Consider the following 16,566-nt stretch of genomic DNA (forward strand, 5'->3'; position numbering starts at 1 on the left):
GCCTAAATGATTTGTATTTTTGTGGATCCACGACATGAGTTCTGTAGTCTGTCATTTGTAAAAATTGTTAAATGTATACTAATCCTGTAAAACAGAAAAATAAGACCCAAAAAAAAAAAAAGAACAAGCAGATTTGGAAGCACTGTAGGGCGCGCACAGTGCAGAATGCAGGCTTTTCATTGGTGTTGAAGAAAAGGATCCTCTTGTTGGGACAGAGGTCACGCCGGTGTTGTCAGGACAACTGAACGCTCCGGCTGACCCACATATTTCCGGGTCTGCTATTTACACTGGTAAGAGTGCACGATTCTAAAAATTTCGAAAAAGTAATGAGGCAAAGTTAGGCAAAGCTGCATTTCAGTTACTTCTGTAAATTATTTCTTTTTAACATTAACTTACGTCTCTCCGTCGTCTGCTGTCAGATTTTAATATTTACTAAAATACTTTGAAAGACATCTTGCCAGCTATCTAGTTATACTACCTAGTCTAGATCGATCATTTGGATTTTATAGAATTAATCAATGAGACAGAGTGGAGAAAATAGAACAGTGTTGTAGCCTACCGGTTGCTTTGTAATAGGTTTTCTATGCGTGAAACGCGATAGTTTTTTTTAAATTGGTGAGATGCTAGGTTAGTAGCTATGTGGATTCACTAAATTGCCTAGAGAGGTTGAACCTCCATAGCTCAATTACGTTATAGCTGGATACTAATTGTATTTCTTCGTGATATCTATGCGCTAAAGATCTTGGATTATAATTAGCCAGGAGCATTTCTGGCTATCCTGACTATCTGTAAAATTATTGTTTTTGTGCGTTTAAAATTCTGATGGCTAATTGTCCGATATACTAAAGTGCTATCTTAGGTTATTGTAGTCAGTAGTCAGTAGTTAAGTGATTAATAGTAACCTGGTAACAGGAAGTGACAGTGAACATGTTTGGTATGATGTTTATGCTTTTTCGTCTCCTGTTGAAGATTGAAGAAGGATGTCAGACGTGGCGAAAGAGAAGGCGGCACGTCTTTTGAAGAAAAGAACCAGTGTGTCTTCACTCAGCAGCCATGAAGTCAGAGCCATTGGCAAGACCAAGGAGTAGGTGTTTTTGCATCCCCCCCACTTGCTTAATCTATGTTAAAAAAAACATAAATGCATTGCTCTGAATTACCCCATTCAATGCATTGTTGTATTTCTGAAAGGAACTCGTTGAAAACCTTTGGTTGAGTATTACGGAACAATCCATACCCAGGAAGTAGAAGTAAGCCGTAATGAAGGGGTATGCCTTCCTTACAGACTGTTCACAGCTGTCCATGGCCTTAATCATTAATGAAAGTAAAGGGGAGGCCACGGGAAGGCCCCCAAGGAGGCTTTAAAGGAACACAGCTTCTCACCACACATGATATCCTTAACCCTCTCTTTATCTCCTGCCTCCTCTTCCTGCAGCTCCATTAGCACAGTGTCCTACATCGATGAGCCAGGTCACCATGATGACAACCCCCGGCCCACCGTACAGATGGAGAACACCTACCAGCTTGGTGAGGCCCTGTTCTCCCAATGAATGTGTGCCCCCTTCCCCTACTCTGTGAGGGCAGGAATTCTGAAGATGTTTGTGCTACACTGTCAGGTAGATCTTCAGGGTGTGATCTCACATATATTTGAGAAGTGACATCAATCTGTAAGTGACAATAAATCTTACTGCTGTGGGACTGATAAAAAAAAAAAAACAATAAAAAAAAAACAGTACCATTCACTAGTCTAGAGACATCAATAGGCACAATCCTTTCAACTAATTAATCACACTTGTTTGTTCATTTTCACCCGTATATGTAAATAATTAATCTGGAGCCTCTGGTTTTGTGGTCAGGTTATGAAAGGTGTGAATGACAGAACCACATTTGGTAATGATTCGGCGTATTTAACAGGCTGGCATGTCCAGCATGTCCATGTTGTCATTGTTTCTGCCTGCTGTCCCAACTAAGGTCCAGTGAAACGCTTCCCGGTGCTCACTGTCAACAATATTCTGAAGGATGTGCTCACAAGTTATCTACAGGAGGAGAAGTATGAGGCTGAACTGTGTAGGCAGATGACAAAGACGATATCTGAGGTGAGACAGACATAAATACAGTGTGTAATATACATGCACACATGCATGCATACATACATACATACATTCATATGTACATGTATATTCGTATGTACTGTACATTCACTCATTTGTTTAGTCCTATAGCAGATGGGCAAAGTGTGACAGAGACTTACTAGGACACTATGATGAACAACACAGAATCTACACTACTGAATAAAATGAGATATTAGTTGCGCAAATGCTTTACTTGATCTTAGACCTAATCAGTATTGCAAAACAGAATTTAAGTAGCGCAATGATAACAAGTAATTAGCAATATAGTTGTTGCTGCAATTGTAAACTGTGAAATTGAAAATCGCTTCAAACTAAGAAACAACTTTCCAGGAAGTAGCAAGGGAACAATGAAGAGAATTCTTATACTACAGTTTGGTAAAGGTTAAATCTGTCATGTGGTCAAGGGAATGATTCTGGAGCTCAGACTGTCCCCAACACCATTTGGCTAATGTGACTGCACTTTTAAGGTAATGCTCCTCTGTTCACCGTCGTTCAGGATGAACTGAAATGCATTATTTATATGGCTCCAGGTTATAAAAGCCAGAGTGAAAGACCTGATGATTCCACGCTACAAGATCATCGTGCAGATCAACATCGGGCAGCTGAGCAACCAGAACATGCGCATCGGCAGCCGGTGCCTGTGGGACCCTGGCAATGACACATTCTCCTCGTACGCCTTCAAGAACAGCTCCTTGTTCGCCGTCGCTAGCGTTTACGCTGTGTACTTTGAGTGACTTGGGCCACCTCTTGTGGAGGCCTTCTCATCGCCTATTGTCATGTTTTTCAGGCTGAAAGGTATCAGGGTGTTCCATTCATACCACTTATACATAGGGTTCACCCAGGTGACTTTTCAATAACACTCCATTTTCATAATGCCAAGTACAGCTAATCCGGGCCCCAAGTGCAAGTCAATTAGATTAGATGGCATATAGCTATAAATCACTATAAGACCAACACGTGGGTGTACAACAAAACAGCTTTCTTGTGCACATTCTCAGCATATGAAACAATGTTTATTATACCATAATAGCAAAATACAATACATGTAAAGCATATGCACTGTCTTTATATTTTTCTAAATGCTGAAAAATATTGAATGTACTCAAAAGGTAATGCTTTTTACATTTCATAGTGGAACAATGAGGGGAGGGTGCATACTGTACATATACTGTATGAGAACCTCCAGCCAATTCCTCGTTTAATTAGATGCTTCTGTATGCAGAATGGCTGTTGTGACAGGAAGGCCACAAGCCATCTTTTACACTGAGACAGAGGACTAATCTTTAGAATTTATAATCTCATAATGCATGGCACAGTGCTTAAAAATGTGAATTGGACAGGGACATTCAATCTAACTGCTATACCAATTTATACTTAATTTTGAGTTATGAATTTTTAGAAATGTAAGATTTAGCAATTCAACATTTAATTCATGCATCATAACTTTTGGTGATCAATATAGTATATAGAAATGATCAAGCATCAAAAATAATATCATATTTGTTTAAAATCATTATTTTTTGGAAGAGCATAGCAAATAGACTGAATGTCCTCTTGCACATTTTATTCTTAGATATTCCTTTTTCTTGCAAACTGAATAATTTTATTCTTGTACAGTGCAAATAAAATAAGCATTTTCTTTCGCAAAACAGTGAATTGGTTTCTATTTTTAACAATTCATAATCAAAGTTGGCGATATATTTTAGCACGCTTACATTGCAGTCAGAGAAAAGAGTGTCTGTGTTGGATCAGGTGCGTGCCAGAGCTGTCCTCAGCACAGGAAGGCCAGGTCGCTCTTTCGGCAGCCCATCTGGCAGCACACGGTGGTCAGCATCTGGTTCAGGTCCCGCTGTGCACGGTCCATCCCAAGGCTGTCTCCAAAGAGCCCCAGGGAATTCTGGTCCTCTGTGTCCTCAACTCCTGCACCGCCACGATACACAGAGATGGCTCGTGTTAACGAGGAGACAATGAGACAACACAAAGCTAAAAAATGGGCAAAGCTACCACATGCTATTTGTAACAATCTTTTTGACAAATCGCCGATTGACAGCACATAGCTCTACCCATTACTGGGTCGTGAAACCTCACTCTTGAATCAGGAAATAACGTCTTACAATCTCAACAGACTGTATCACAGATGCTTTATACAAGACTCATTGAGTCAAGGCAAATAATACCTACATTGTATTTGGCATAATTAACTAGGCTCACTATCATACTGTTCAGTCACATCTTGGTAAGTGTGTTTCCACAGAGAATAAATGTATGGAATATAAAACGTGCAGACAATTTTTAAGCTTTTCATTTGTTTTTGCAGCTCTGTACTCATCTCTGTGGTAGAGACTTGCTCTCGTGTGTCAGAAGGGGACTTGCCTTTCAGCTCTCGCTCTTCAACGATCCTCCTCCACCGGGAACCACCACAGGTGTAGACCACAGCGCGGATGAACTCCCGGCCGCACAGTTTGACAGCTGTCACCTCGCCCTGCGCCTGTGCCACCGACCATAGCACCCACAACAGCACCACAGGTAACAACAGTGCCTTCATGTTGGCCTTCGGAGTCACTGAACTGGTAACACTGAAATACACACCCCTCTTGCTCGAGACCAACTCCTCAAGCTGATACGTACCTCTGAGCAGTGCCATCTGCTACATATATACCCGGCTCCATCCCTACGCCTATCAGTACCTGAGTCCACCTCTGAACTTTTCCAGTAACCATCCCACCCACTTACTGATCTGCTTTATTTTTCCGCCTGGCATCCCTTAACGATGCAATTTGTGGCTCAAGAAAGTGACTCCTGTCCGGTAATCATCACTTTACAGCCCTAGCACCTTAACGAGGAATTAAATGACATCCTTTTTGAATGCTCTTTCAAGGCCTGGCTTAACGGCTTGATTGCTTCGGTCTTAACTCAATGCAGGATCATTAAAATGGTGAGAGACATAGGTCTCCAGTAATGTATGTCTCAGTGATATTATGATCGTCATTTTTTCCAAGAGCTCAAAATCCCTACAAAGGTTAAAGATGTGAGACTACATTACCAACTTTATGTGTAGTCTGCATAAACACATAATATTTGGTATGACGTAATAAATATACGGTTATGGGAGGGAATAGGCTATTTATAGGTTTGACGTGATTAAAATCACATGGCACCTTTTTAAGGCTTTGTTTGATCCCGGTTGTTTGCAGGTGCATTTGTACATTAAAGCCTTTTAGAGTAGAAACATAAGTAGAATTATTCTCTGAAATGGCGAGAAAAGGGAAAACAATACTGATTTCAATTTTTAAACCCTATTTGTTCACCAGTATGGTTATCATGCTGAACAGGTCAGTAAAGAGGCTATTATCTATCAAGGGTTGAAGGTGAGGGATTACCTATTGCAACCACATACACCTATACATATATAGTGTACAGGTGTCAAGTTGCATTGAGTTCTTCCTGTAGTTATGGCACAGTTTTACAACTGTTCTTCTTGCTAGACAACACTAGATATTTGCCTACTGCTTCTTTGTCTTCCTGGTCTGCTCCTGTTAACATTACTGCCCATCAGCTGGAACCTTACTGGACACTGCACTTGGAAATCTTAGCAATTTCTCACTGTGAATGACCTTCTTGCCACAATGATTACTTGCACTACAGGCTAAAGGTATTAGGCTATCTGGGGTTTGAAAAAACTTAAGGTAGATAAGATTTCACTCAGTAAATAAACAGCAGTAAAATGCATTTGGGAGCATTAAACTGCAAAAAAACAAACATTTTTGCTGTAATTCACTGCTTGTCAAGCACCAGGACTTACATTTGGTTATGCATATTACATTTGTGATGCAATCATTTGCACGTACAATTGATTCAAGTGTAACCTATGTTTTTATTTTTGGGGGATTGGCAAAAATAATTTCTGTGAAAGCCTTATTGTTTCTGATTTGCTAGGGCACATATTGTGATGTTTACCTGCAGGAAGACACAGAAATGGCTTCTTCCTTATTTACTTATGAGGTAGGCAAATAGAGTTCTCCTCACTCCTCATACAAAAGTAATTGCCTTGAGACAATTGACTGAAAAGGGGAAATGACAATTTAATCTGGCAAAATGACTGCATTAGTCAAGGGACCATGAGGTGGAAATGATTTCAACATGTTTACAATGCATGGGTCTCCATGCCTGTGTATAATGTGATGCAAGATTTTTGATATGGCAGCACTTAGGTCATCAGAATGAATCTCTAAACAGCACTCATAATGTTGGACAAATCTACACTTTACATCTGAGATATGCACCCATATTTTTAACACTCCACGTCTGAAGATCTATAAACTATACTGTTCTACCAGGATAAATATTTACAGGATAAAGAATAACATACAAATAAGTATAAAAATATAAAATATGCTACAGTTTGTAGTACAATAATAACTTTCTGTTAATTATTTGTTAAAAGAAATACAATTTCCAGTATAATCAGAAAGAGCAAGGTGAGCCTTTCATACTGCTGAATAGAAAATTTTATTTTCAATTTTTTTTTTACTTGGTTGTAGTCAAACATCCCAAATATGAAAAGGTTTGCAGTAATCATTTCCCTTGTTGCTAAACATAACCATAATCTTTCCACAAACCTAATGCCATTTTCATAACTCTTAACTCTAAACCTAAACCGTATATTTAGGCCTATGATAAATCTTTAAAATGTGGTATATCTACTGATAGTAATTAAACTGAGTCCGCATTTTAAAAAATGGTGATTTTAAATGTATTAGCGATCTTGCACAACCCTAATTTCAGCCCCAACCCTTTCCATAGCTCCAAAACATCACTGAATTCTTGCCTCACCCTAATCCTTCCTGTTTTCTTCGCCCTAACCCTAATTCCAGCCCTAAACCCTAATTCTTGCCCCAGGATTTTTCTAATAAGGTGCATGAATGAGAAAGAGAGAAATGTAGATCAATGACGTCACGTAAATGGAGGGAAAGGGAGGGAGTCAATCCGGGACCCAAAATGACCCGCAACATAACCCGAAGCATAGCAAACATGGCGGAGGTAAGGATGAAACAGACTGAAGTGTATTCCAAACATATAGCCTTGACTGAAACCATTGTGGTTTCAGTTAAGTATCGCTTTAAACTAAATTTCTGTTAGCTTACTCGCAATAAAGGTAACTGGCTTGTTAGGTATAAAGTCTATATAAAAGGATGAAAGTGTGCCTCTTCTCAAAGTGTAAAACAGTTAGCTGTTTGGCTAAACGACATTTTTGCAAAGTTCTGTCTATAGGGAAGCTAATTAGTACTAGCTAGCTCGTTCGACCTTACATCATTTACTGGAGCCATCAAACAGTAGGTAAAAAGAAACTGTTTACCTTGCATAGCCTGCTTGAGAACAGGCGCGTTCCTTCCAATCTAACAACAACCATTAACTCCGATGCTAGCTAGCTAGCTAATGTTGCTCTTATGACGTTAGTCTAAATGTTTGCTTATTGCTGCCTAGCCAGCGAATTGAATATTTTTGCTAATTCAATATTTCTGCAAACTTTTCCAGAATCCTTAAGTTGTTATAAACATTTGTTATCATTTTTCTGATGTGACACTGAATTTAACAATATTGTGTAGCCAGACTAGCTAGCCGACGGCCGTGGGCTAACGTTAGCTAACTGTAGTGTTGGCTAACTATCCAACTCGCAAGTTCAGGCGCGCTTTTTAATTTTCAAAATAAACTTTCCGTTTCGTGTGGACCCACTGCTTTGCTGTTGCTGGTTTCCCGTCAATTATTTTAGCTACATCTAACTTCTGAAATAGGAAAATTATTTGCAAATTGTCTCGAAACCCCAACGTTCACTGGGTAGCTAACGTTAAAGTGATTGAAATGCCATTGTTTGCTTGACGTTTTGCTAGCTAGCGCTAAGCGAGTTGCTAGTAGGTATTTAACTAGATTGCTTGGTTAATTGCTAGCCTAGCTCTTATACAATTGTCGGACCTTTGACCTTGAAAAATAAAGGACATTTCTGTGATTTATTGTTTGAGGCTAGGTAGCTATAATTAACTACATTAGACCAGAGTTGTTTCCCTTTTGTCACCCTTACGTGATGTTTCATTATTATCATAGTGTTCAGCAGCCTACCTTCCTTATAAATAAGCTTTGTGGATTGTGCCCTCCCACAAATACATCTGATATACACTCACAGGCTAACTTAGATAAATTTACCGCATTAAGTGAAAATTTTTGAGGCACAACATCGCTGGCTATTCCTGCTTCTTTCAGTAGATAGGCTATTTGATAAATAAGCCTGAATACGGTAGATATATTTAGTTGAGTGCCATAGATGCAGGTTTTGATGCATATATTTTTTTTCATTTTCAGCCCTCCTTTGGGAGTTTGAGCCCAGGTAAGTTAAATGATTAATTAAATAAATTAAAGCCGCCATAATCGTCAATTATGTCTTTATATTTTGTTTTTACAATTAGCCTACATCTGAGAAATGCATATGTTGCACATTAGTGCACATAAGCTACACTACACAACACCTGTTGTGTTGTGTACCTTATGCTTCGATTTGGCCATATGGATTTGTAGTCTGGGTTGCGTACATCTTTGGTGGCGATGTGATGACTTGTGCTCCCTGTGCACACTGCTGTCAGGAGGCTCAGCTGGCTCAGATGATCAGGAGTTTAACCCTTCCGCTGAGATGCTGGTTCACGACTACGATGATGAGCGAACTCTGGATGAAGAAGAGATGCTAGAAGAAGAGACGAGCTTTGGCAATGAGATTGATGACCTTGCCCGAGTGAGTTGCAAGTAACCTTGTTATTGACCGTCAACCCAGGCGGTTTGCATTGCTAAAACCGATTAACTAACAAAGACAAAGGCTTATGGATTGCAGTTTGGAAGTGTAGCATTTGTAGCCACAGTTCTTTCACTGAAGAGAAACCGTGTTTGAGCATAGCAGTGAGACAGTTCTAACTTGGTGTGTAACAGGAAGGTAAAATGCAGAAAACATGTTGAATAGTCAGGGTCTCCATCTGTATGTGGGGAAGAGCTTATTGGTCAAAATGTTTTCCTTGTTTCCTTGATTTGGGGCACAGTGCGTGGGTGTGGGTATTTGTTCTTTTTGACTGTATTTCCCACTGCCCCCATGTATGACTATTGACATGCCTGTGTTGCTTGCATTTATTCAGGAGGGTGAAATGCCCATTGAAGAGCTGCTAAACCTCTATGGTTATGGCAATGCGGGGTCTCCTGAGGAGGAAGATGATGAAGAGGAGGACGAGGATGATGATTGTGATGAAGATGAGGGGGAAGACATTGAGTATTTGGATAATGACCACAGCAGAAGTACCGAGGAATTGAAGAGGAATAAGGTTTGTTTTGTCCCACGTCTTAAGTTTGTTTTGACTTTAACTTGACCAGAATTTAACATGGTTGTTGGAAAATGTACTTTGAGAAAGGGCATACATTCTGGGTTAGCTTTTTTCTGCTGAATCGCATGTTTTGCCTAGTTCGATATAGAGCCTCATTTAAATACATGTAGAAATTTCTGCTCAGTCTGGTCTTTTTATTTTCTCAGCTTAATTTGTGACATGCAAAAAAAATAAAATTTTTCAATCAAATAATTACTATGGGTGCATAGTAGAAATAATTCTTTCAGTTTTGTCTAAGAACGTGTGACCAGGCATTTGATTAAAATTTTTGGTTAAAGCTTGTGATGTGACTAAATCTGAAGCCCATTTGATTTTCCCTTAAACTGTTTCTGCCTTTTTCCTTCAGTCCCTGCCTCTAGCTCACGACAGGAGAGCGAAGCATTCTGGTGAACTGGAGGACGAGGCGCCGTATCCTAGCGACGAGCGCCGCCGGTCTCACAGCACTGCTGAGCTCATCAGGCCTCGGAAGTGCAAGTACTTCGAAAGTATGTGGCTTTGTCACCGTCAGCATTGAATTAAATTCAGGCATACGGACTTGTAACGGTGACACCAAAGGCTGTCAACTGACTAATTTCTCTTTGCTTTGAACAGTGAAATCAATTTTGTTGCATGGCAAACCAAATAGTGGTTTGCGTATCATGTACACATGATATTACTTAAATGCACAATGCTGTCCTGTGTGAGTGATCAAACTTCGCTTGGTCTGGGTTTATCGCAGTAAGGTTACTGGAATACACACAGGCTTCATTTTTCTTGAACCGTTTCATTTCAGGTAATAATGGCGAAGAAGAATCGGAGGAGGATGAAGACTACGTTCCGTCTGAAGACTGGAAAAAGGTATGGAAGTGCTGTGTGGTGGCATTCAGGGTAATTTTCTTCAGTGCTTTGTCACTGATTGCTGATTGGTTATTTTTTTGTGAGGTAAAGAGATGTTTGCTTTGTACCTTCAGGAGATCATGGTGGGCTCCATGTATCAGGCTGAAACGCCATCTGGGCTCTGCAAATACAAAGACAATGAGAAAGGTAACACGGATCGTTTTCAGTTGTTTGGCTTATGTGACATTTTCTTTTCAAATGGCTGGATAATATAGAATTTTCCATGCTAACATTGCGACAAACAGCAAATTATGTAGATATTTAGTGGTTGACATTGTACATTATTACACGTAAATTGCAAGGACAATGATGTTTTGTGGTTTGAAATACCTTTGCTGTCACGCTTTCTACAGTCCATAGATTTCTTCACACACTGTGCAGTTGAAACATGGAGATTGCTTGTGATATATGACTGACATTTAAGTGAATATACTGGAAGCACTTATTGTTATTTATCAAGAAATGATCTCTAGTTGTGTCAACTGTGTTGGGGCCACCTTGTCTTTTAAACAGTCCATATCCACATCTCATTCTGTAAGTGCCTTGCCAGGTCCACCTTTACGAAAGAAATGACTGCTCGTCTTTGTTGGCTTAAGTCCCGGAAATGGTGTTGCAGTGAAATTGTCTGTCATTGTTCCCGAGCGCAGTGTACGAAAATGACGACCAGTTATTGTGGGATCCCGAGTTACTTCCGGAAAACGAAGTGGTGCAGTTTCTTACTGAAGCCTCGAAGCGCACAGGAGAGGAAAAGGGTGTGGATGCCATTCCTGAGGGATCTCACATCAAAGATAATGAGCAGGTACCACCTGCAGCAGGCCTACACACACACACACACACACGCACACACGCACGCATGATTTCAAAGGTTTGTATGCATGTACACAGCCAGTATTCTTTTCTTTGTTCAAGGAAGTGTCCCCTCCCCACAACGGTCTGTCTCTTTCAGGCGCTCTATGAATTGGTGAAGTGCAATTTTGATACAGAGGAAGCCTTAAGGAGACTGAAATTCAATGTTAAAGCAGCCAGAGGTAAGGGCTTTTAGTGTACGATACGATCTTCTATTGTACAAGTATTGAGTGCAGAAAAACATTTTATGAATTGTCTATCGGGGAAACATTACCTTTGGTAGGGGTCTCTCCCGATTTGGAATGCCCATATCATATTTTATAATACTGTCCCATTGCTGCAGACATCTTGTGTTAATTTGTTAGAGAGCTAAGTGCTTGCTCTTCTCTGCAAAATTTGGCCAGCTGCCTCTATTTTCATCGCAGCCTCCTTTGTTGATTAGGGAGAGCGCAGACAAGCATGTGCTCTCCAAAGCATGTGATGTCAGCGGCCACACCACTGTTCACACATTGGGCTTGTACAGAATTATTTGGAGGAAGACACTGAATGTGCAGCTCAATAGGCGAACTTGCAGGTGTCTGATTGGCCAGTGGGGCCTGCTGGTGCACAATGCTACAGCCAGTTGTGCTCTAGCAGTCCGTTCTGTGCCCGACCGCGGGGCTCATCAATGCAGTAGAACGGCGCCATAACAGGACGTACTATCTGGCAACCCAGATGGGCCAGACTTACACAGTGAGATAGGATGAAAGGGTATACCCTGTTGGCTGTACATTTTCCATGGGGCTACTGGCCACAGTTATGATTTGATACTGGGCTGGGTGATGTTGGTGTAACAGTCCCAGAACGTTAAATATTTTAAAAGTTGACCTGTACTTTTGTGCTAGCAGCATTTGCATTTAGTTAATGATGACAATAACAATAGTCAAACATCTGTCACAGAAGAATTATCAATATGGACAGAAGAAGAATGTAGAAATTTTGAACAAGGACTGAAAGCTTATGGAAAGGATTTTCATTTAATTCAAGGAAACAAGGTAAGGCAGACCAGCATTTTGTGAATTCAAATGTTCAGTTGCTTCAGTAAATTGAATTATTACAATTATAATGCACTTTCTTAGGATTGCCAAATAAAATCTAATTGAAATTTGCAGGGAAAGCTACTGCTAACACTGCTGTTATTATGTGTGTATTCAATTTTAAAATGCCTTTAATGTAAAGATCCTAAATTATTTTTACTGTCTTTGAATTATTTAATGTCTTGAATTATTGAGTGCTTAAATTAAATTAATTATTGTCATTGAATAATTGATTCCATGAAGGTAAATATGTAAATATATTAATTTATAATATGTATACTTATAACTGTATTTTTAAAAACATGTTTATGACAAAGTGATGTTAACTGTTGCAGTAAATTGAAATCTATGAATAAATATGGAAATATGATGTTTTGTTTGATCATGTGTATTTATTTAACACTGGTTTTTCCCCCTAGGTATTTCATGTCTGCTAAATTAAATTTTTTCAGGTGAGAACTAGATCAGTAGGAGAATGTGTGGCCTTTTATTACATGTGGAAGAAATCTGAGCGTTATGATTTCTTTGCACAGCAAACCAGGCTTGGGAAAAGGAAATACAACCTTCACCCAGGTGTGACGTAAGTAACCGCTCGATTGACGCAAAGCCCTGAAATTCAGAAGCCCTCTTTGGCTTTTCACGGGTTCAACTGATGGCTATGTTAGAAGAAACACGAACATTTTTTAATGGTGCTGTTCCGATTAACATATTAATTGATGTGATGAACTAATGCTTTGATCAGAAAGTAATTTTATATAAAAAGTCTTCTTTTGTGATATTATAATTTAAAAAATGCAATACAGTTGTTGTTAACCCAGCAAAATTAAAATAGTACAAAATCATTAACATCCAAAGTTTTTTGTCTGCATTGTAGTCAGTGCTTTTTATATAAGGGTGTGTGGCAAGTTCAAAGTATCAACTGCAAGAACAGCATTCTTTCATGGCTACTGTTAGACAGCTAAATGAAAATGTGATGTTATGGATTTCCAACAACCTATTTATCTCAACTAGACATAATGTTAAGCAAACAAATATAGGTTTCAAGTTAACATCACTGAATGTTCATTGAATGGTTTAGCCCAAATGCTAGAAACCTATGTTTAAAATATGATATGTACGTGACAATAGGTAATGTAGTGGGAGGTCATGTCATAGATTAAGCAGAGGAGACCCTCACTGTATTGCATTTGGCTCTTCTCAGGGATTATATGGACCGGCTATTGGACGAGACGGAGAGCACTGCCTCTAGTCGGGCTGCCTCCCCACCTCCCACCACCTCCAATAGCAGCACCAGCCACTCAGAAAAAGATGAGAGCAGCAACCACAATGGTGAGCACAACTGCTTTTCAGAATGCAAAAATACCAACACGTTCTTAGTGCCTTTAAAGTGTAAAGACCTTTATAACACATAGCTCATAGCTCACTCTCAGCTCCAGTGCAGTGTGTGGGTGCAAGTCACACAGCGGTAACTGAAGACACAACTGCCAATTCCATATTGTGGAGAAAAAAATAGGAGAGTCAAATGAAAATTAATGTTGTGATTATATAACCGTATGTGTATTGAGTCTCACTGCATATGTTTGTATAACCCATACTGTAAGTCACCGTGCTCTGCTCTGTGTGTATGACAGGTACAGTAATTCATGGTGCTGTGGAGGCAATGTCCAATGAAGACAAATTAAAGCCGGAGGCAATTCAAACCAATGGCCCTCCCCACTCCTTGGACCACCCCGCTTCCAGAGATGCTAACGGGTGTGATGGGGTGGACCCTCGCAGCAATGGCCAGAACGGGCGCTCCCAGGACGACAGCGTCCATGAGAGGACGCCTAAGAGACACAGGGCAGAGGGTGGAGAGGCAGAACCTTCCAGAACCAGCACACCCAGCACTGAAGGCGACTGACCCTGTACTAAAGGAAGGACCCTAAGGCCTGGGCCATAATAGACTGGGCCTCCAAGAACCCTGTGGGCTCACCAGCAAGGAGTGGGGGGAAGCAGTCTGTATGGGGAGCATACCCCACACTCTCCAATCCAGTTTATATCCCAAAGCTCCAAAAATGTTTGGGTTAAAAAAAAAAAAAACATTGTGAATGTGAGAGAGAACACATCCAAATTTAAGAAATATTCCCTTTATTTGTATGAGATCACCTGTAATATTTTTGTAAGCAAGCTATATTTTTGAATTACACATACTGATGATGGTTATTGCTGTTAAGCCACCTTTTTTGATGAGAGGTGGAGCCTGTTGGCCACTGAGCGATGAAAAGGGTTGCTGGAGATTTACAGGCACAAGACGTTGCACTTTGGGTTCCGTTCAGGAAGGCGGTGCCACAGCTCCTTCAGTCCCACCCATGGACAGTAGACTCCGCCGCCAGGAGGTCTGTGGCGCACTCTGGTTTTTAGGAAAATGAGCTGGCGGTTAGCCTACCCTGCTTGTTTATGTTGAGGTTGACATCAGTGATGTCCTGTATATTTGTGATTATGGAAAAGAAATTAGTTCAAACTATTTTTTTCAGAACCTCTGTTGAATTTGACTCGTTTTCTTTTTTTTTTTAAATAACAGTACTTATTGAGAGATATAAAAGTTTGTAAAAATTTCTTATTCTGTACAGTTCTTACAGTTTTGATAAACAATATTGGCAATTACTTGTGATATGAATGTATTTTTTTGTTTTTTTTACTTGCTGTCCTGGGGGCCAAGAATACCATGAAAGCCCATCAGTCTAACTTGCATTCCTTACTTGTTAGCAGCATTGGGCCACAACACTTCAGGCATGTATATATGCCCTGTGCACATTAGGCACTAATGAGAATGGAACTCTGAGAATAGAAGGGGCCCAGTCCTTTTTTCCCTAAAGCAGTGTTTTGTGGCTTGGTGCTAAGGTGGGAGGCAGTGCAGGCTAGAACAATGCTGTAAGTTCCTGCTAGTTCCAAGGTCTGAGAAGCCTTGCATTTTAAAAGCACCAAAACCTTGTTTTCGTGTTCGTTCGTTTTTGAAAAACCACTGACTGAAATGGTGCCGATGAGGTTCTAGGCGCTTACCATCACAAAATAATGTTGCTCATCTTAAAGCTTTACTTTCTGAAATACAGAATTTTTTCCCCTTTTTTTTTAAACCAAATGTAATATTTTCTTGTCATTAAACAACATAATTGTGAAGTACATATTAATAAAGTGTTTTTTTTTGTCAATTGGTTGTATTTAGCTTTGTAAAATGGGGCCTGGCACTGCAGGTGCATGGAATGGGCAATGCCTTGTTTTGTCATCATGGTCTAGGGACATGGAATGTGTCTTAATACCTTCCCTCCCAAATAATAATTTTGGCATTAGAGCCCATGAGAAATCCATATTTAATTCTCCATTTTAAGTTTTGGGAAAAAAAACATTTGGAAAAGCCGTTCTGATATCTTGACAAGAGGTACTGCTACCGTTCTTTTCTAAACTGAGATTCTACTTGAGACACAGCCACGGTAAACTAATGAATTTTCAGTGGGGGTGACTCATAGGGTGCTACATTAAAACTCAATTTCAAAACCAGATAAGTTTTAATGCACTAGGATGACATCCAGCAGCACAATGACTTTGGGATCGCTTCGTAATATTGGGGAACTGTAGACTCAAAAATAATTGTGGCTAACAAATGCATGGTCCTCTAATAGTTGACTACAATATTTTGCTGATTTTCACACCATAAAAAGAAATTAGGGGAAAACTTAATTCAGATGTAAAGACCTTGTTCCAAAAAAGAAAATATCTAAAGGCAAAGTTCTAAATGCATAGGTATCAGGCATATAGCCACAAAACAGCAGCACCTATTCATTGGTACAATATGTAGCACTAATCCCACAAATTAATTTGTAAAGCTGTGTTTTCTCCTATCCACCGGAGGGGGCTATTGCAGTGTCAGAAGCTTTGTAGCACAAATTTAACTCGTAGCCAAAATTGTCCTGCTGTGGCCAACATGCTGCATTTGTGCTGCTGAGCATTAGACAGCATGAAGGTGAAATTAAAGACATTTGCCTCTCTTGCCCAGTTTACTCGTGCAGGGTTATGATGCATTACATTAATGTGTGTATTTGGACCATGTTTTTATTCTTGTAAGGCTCTGTGCTCGCTTGATCTTGCATACTTTTATGATCGTTTGATGTTAGTCAAGTCTTAGTTATGTCTGGTGTGTTTATGCTAAAAGACCAAATAGTTACACAGGTTTCAAATAGCCTTAGGAGGTTA

At 39.8% G+C, this 16,566-nt stretch overlaps 3 protein-coding genes across 11 annotated transcripts; 2 read left to right on the forward strand and 1 right to left on the reverse strand.

Annotated features, from left to right (window-relative positions):
- The first annotated feature begins 136 nt into the window (after positions 1–136).
- Positions 137–3,778, forward strand: dynlt5 (dynein light chain Tctex-type family member 5). 3 transcript variants are annotated; one of them, XM_064338501.1, is made up of 5 exons: positions 137–296; positions 980–1,084; positions 1,433–1,524; positions 1,969–2,093; positions 2,660–3,778. In XM_064338501.1, exons 2-5 carry the CDS (start codon positions 981–983, stop codon positions 2,861–2,863), a joined length of 525 nt encoding a protein of 174 aa, XP_064194571.1. In that variant the 5' UTR covers positions 137–296; position 980; the 3' UTR covers positions 2,864–3,778. The 3 variants fall into 3 exon arrangements, with proteins under 3 accessions (XP_064194571.1, XP_064194569.1, XP_064194570.1); XM_064338499.1 differs by having other exon boundaries at positions 140–290; positions 970–1,084; XM_064338500.1 differs by lacking the exon at positions 137–296 and adding an exon at positions 604–627 and having other exon boundaries at positions 970–1,084.
- LOC135256582 (relaxin-3-like) lies at positions 3,121–8,090 on the reverse strand. 2 transcript variants are annotated; one of them, XM_064338503.1, is made up of 3 exons: positions 7,486–8,090; positions 4,503–4,617; positions 3,121–4,049 (listed from the first exon to the last, which is right to left on the reverse strand). In XM_064338503.1, the coding sequence occupies exons 1-3, from the start codon at positions 7,537–7,539 to the stop codon at positions 3,901–3,903; spliced, it is 318 nt and encodes a 105-aa protein (XP_064194573.1). In that variant the 5' UTR covers positions 7,540–8,090; the 3' UTR covers positions 3,121–3,900. The 2 variants fall into 2 exon arrangements, with proteins under 2 accessions (XP_064194573.1, XP_064194572.1); XM_064338502.1 differs by lacking the exon at positions 7,486–8,090 and having other exon boundaries at positions 4,503–6,431.
- Positions 7,064–15,498, forward strand: LOC135256577 (mesoderm induction early response protein 1-like). Of its 6 annotated transcripts, none has more exons than XM_064338487.1 (13): positions 7,064–7,169; positions 8,484–8,508; positions 8,762–8,907; positions 9,299–9,481; positions 9,888–10,026; positions 10,314–10,378; positions 10,492–10,564; positions 11,065–11,216; positions 11,364–11,445; positions 12,203–12,297; positions 12,792–12,919; positions 13,541–13,668; positions 13,971–15,498. In XM_064338487.1, exons 1-13 carry the CDS (start codon positions 7,077–7,079, stop codon positions 14,237–14,239), a joined length of 1,578 nt encoding a protein of 525 aa, XP_064194557.1. In that variant the 5' UTR covers positions 7,064–7,076; the 3' UTR covers positions 14,240–15,498. The 6 variants fall into 6 exon arrangements, with proteins under 6 accessions (XP_064194557.1, XP_064194559.1, XP_064194558.1 ...); XM_064338489.1 differs by having other exon boundaries at positions 12,873–12,919; XM_064338488.1 differs by having other exon boundaries at positions 12,206–12,297.
- The last annotated feature ends 1,068 nt before the right edge of the window (positions 15,499–16,566 follow it).

Source organism: Anguilla rostrata, chromosome 6 (assembly GCF_018555375.3).
Source record: "Anguilla rostrata isolate EN2019 chromosome 6, ASM1855537v3, whole genome shotgun sequence".
NCBI classification, from domain to species: Eukaryota; Metazoa; Chordata; class Actinopteri; order Anguilliformes; family Anguillidae; genus Anguilla; species Anguilla rostrata.

Bases quoted from the DNA above. Each gene is read 5' to 3' on its own strand.
- LOC135256582 (XM_064338502.1), bottom strand. From the start codon at position 4,773: ATGGCACTGCTCAGAGGTACGTATCAGCTTGAGGAGTTGGTCTCGAGC. The intron at 4,050-4,502 runs GCAAGTCCCCTT...GTGGCGGTGCAG, and splicing joins TGAAGAGCGAGAGCTGAAAG to GAGTTGAGGACACAGAGGAC.
- LOC135256577 (XM_064338487.1), top strand. From the start codon at position 7,077: ATGACGTCACGTAAATGGAGGGAAAGGGAGGGAGTCAATCCGGGACCC. The intron at 7,170-8,483 runs GTAAGGATGAAA...TTTCATTTTCAG, and splicing joins GCATAGCAAACATGGCGGAG to CCCTCCTTTGGGAGTTTGAG. The intron at 11,217-11,363 runs GTACCACCTGCA...TGTCTCTTTCAG, and splicing joins ACATCAAAGATAATGAGCAG to GCGCTCTATGAATTGGTGAA.
- dynlt5 (XM_064338501.1), top strand. From the start codon at position 981: ATGTCAGACGTGGCGAAAGAGAAGGCGGCACGTCTTTTGAAGAAAAGA. The intron at 1,085-1,432 runs GTAGGTGTTTTT...CTCTTCCTGCAG, and splicing joins GCCATTGGCAAGACCAAGGA to CTCCATTAGCACAGTGTCCT. The intron at 2,094-2,659 runs GTGAGACAGACA...ATATGGCTCCAG, and splicing joins TGACAAAGACGATATCTGAG to GTTATAAAAGCCAGAGTGAA.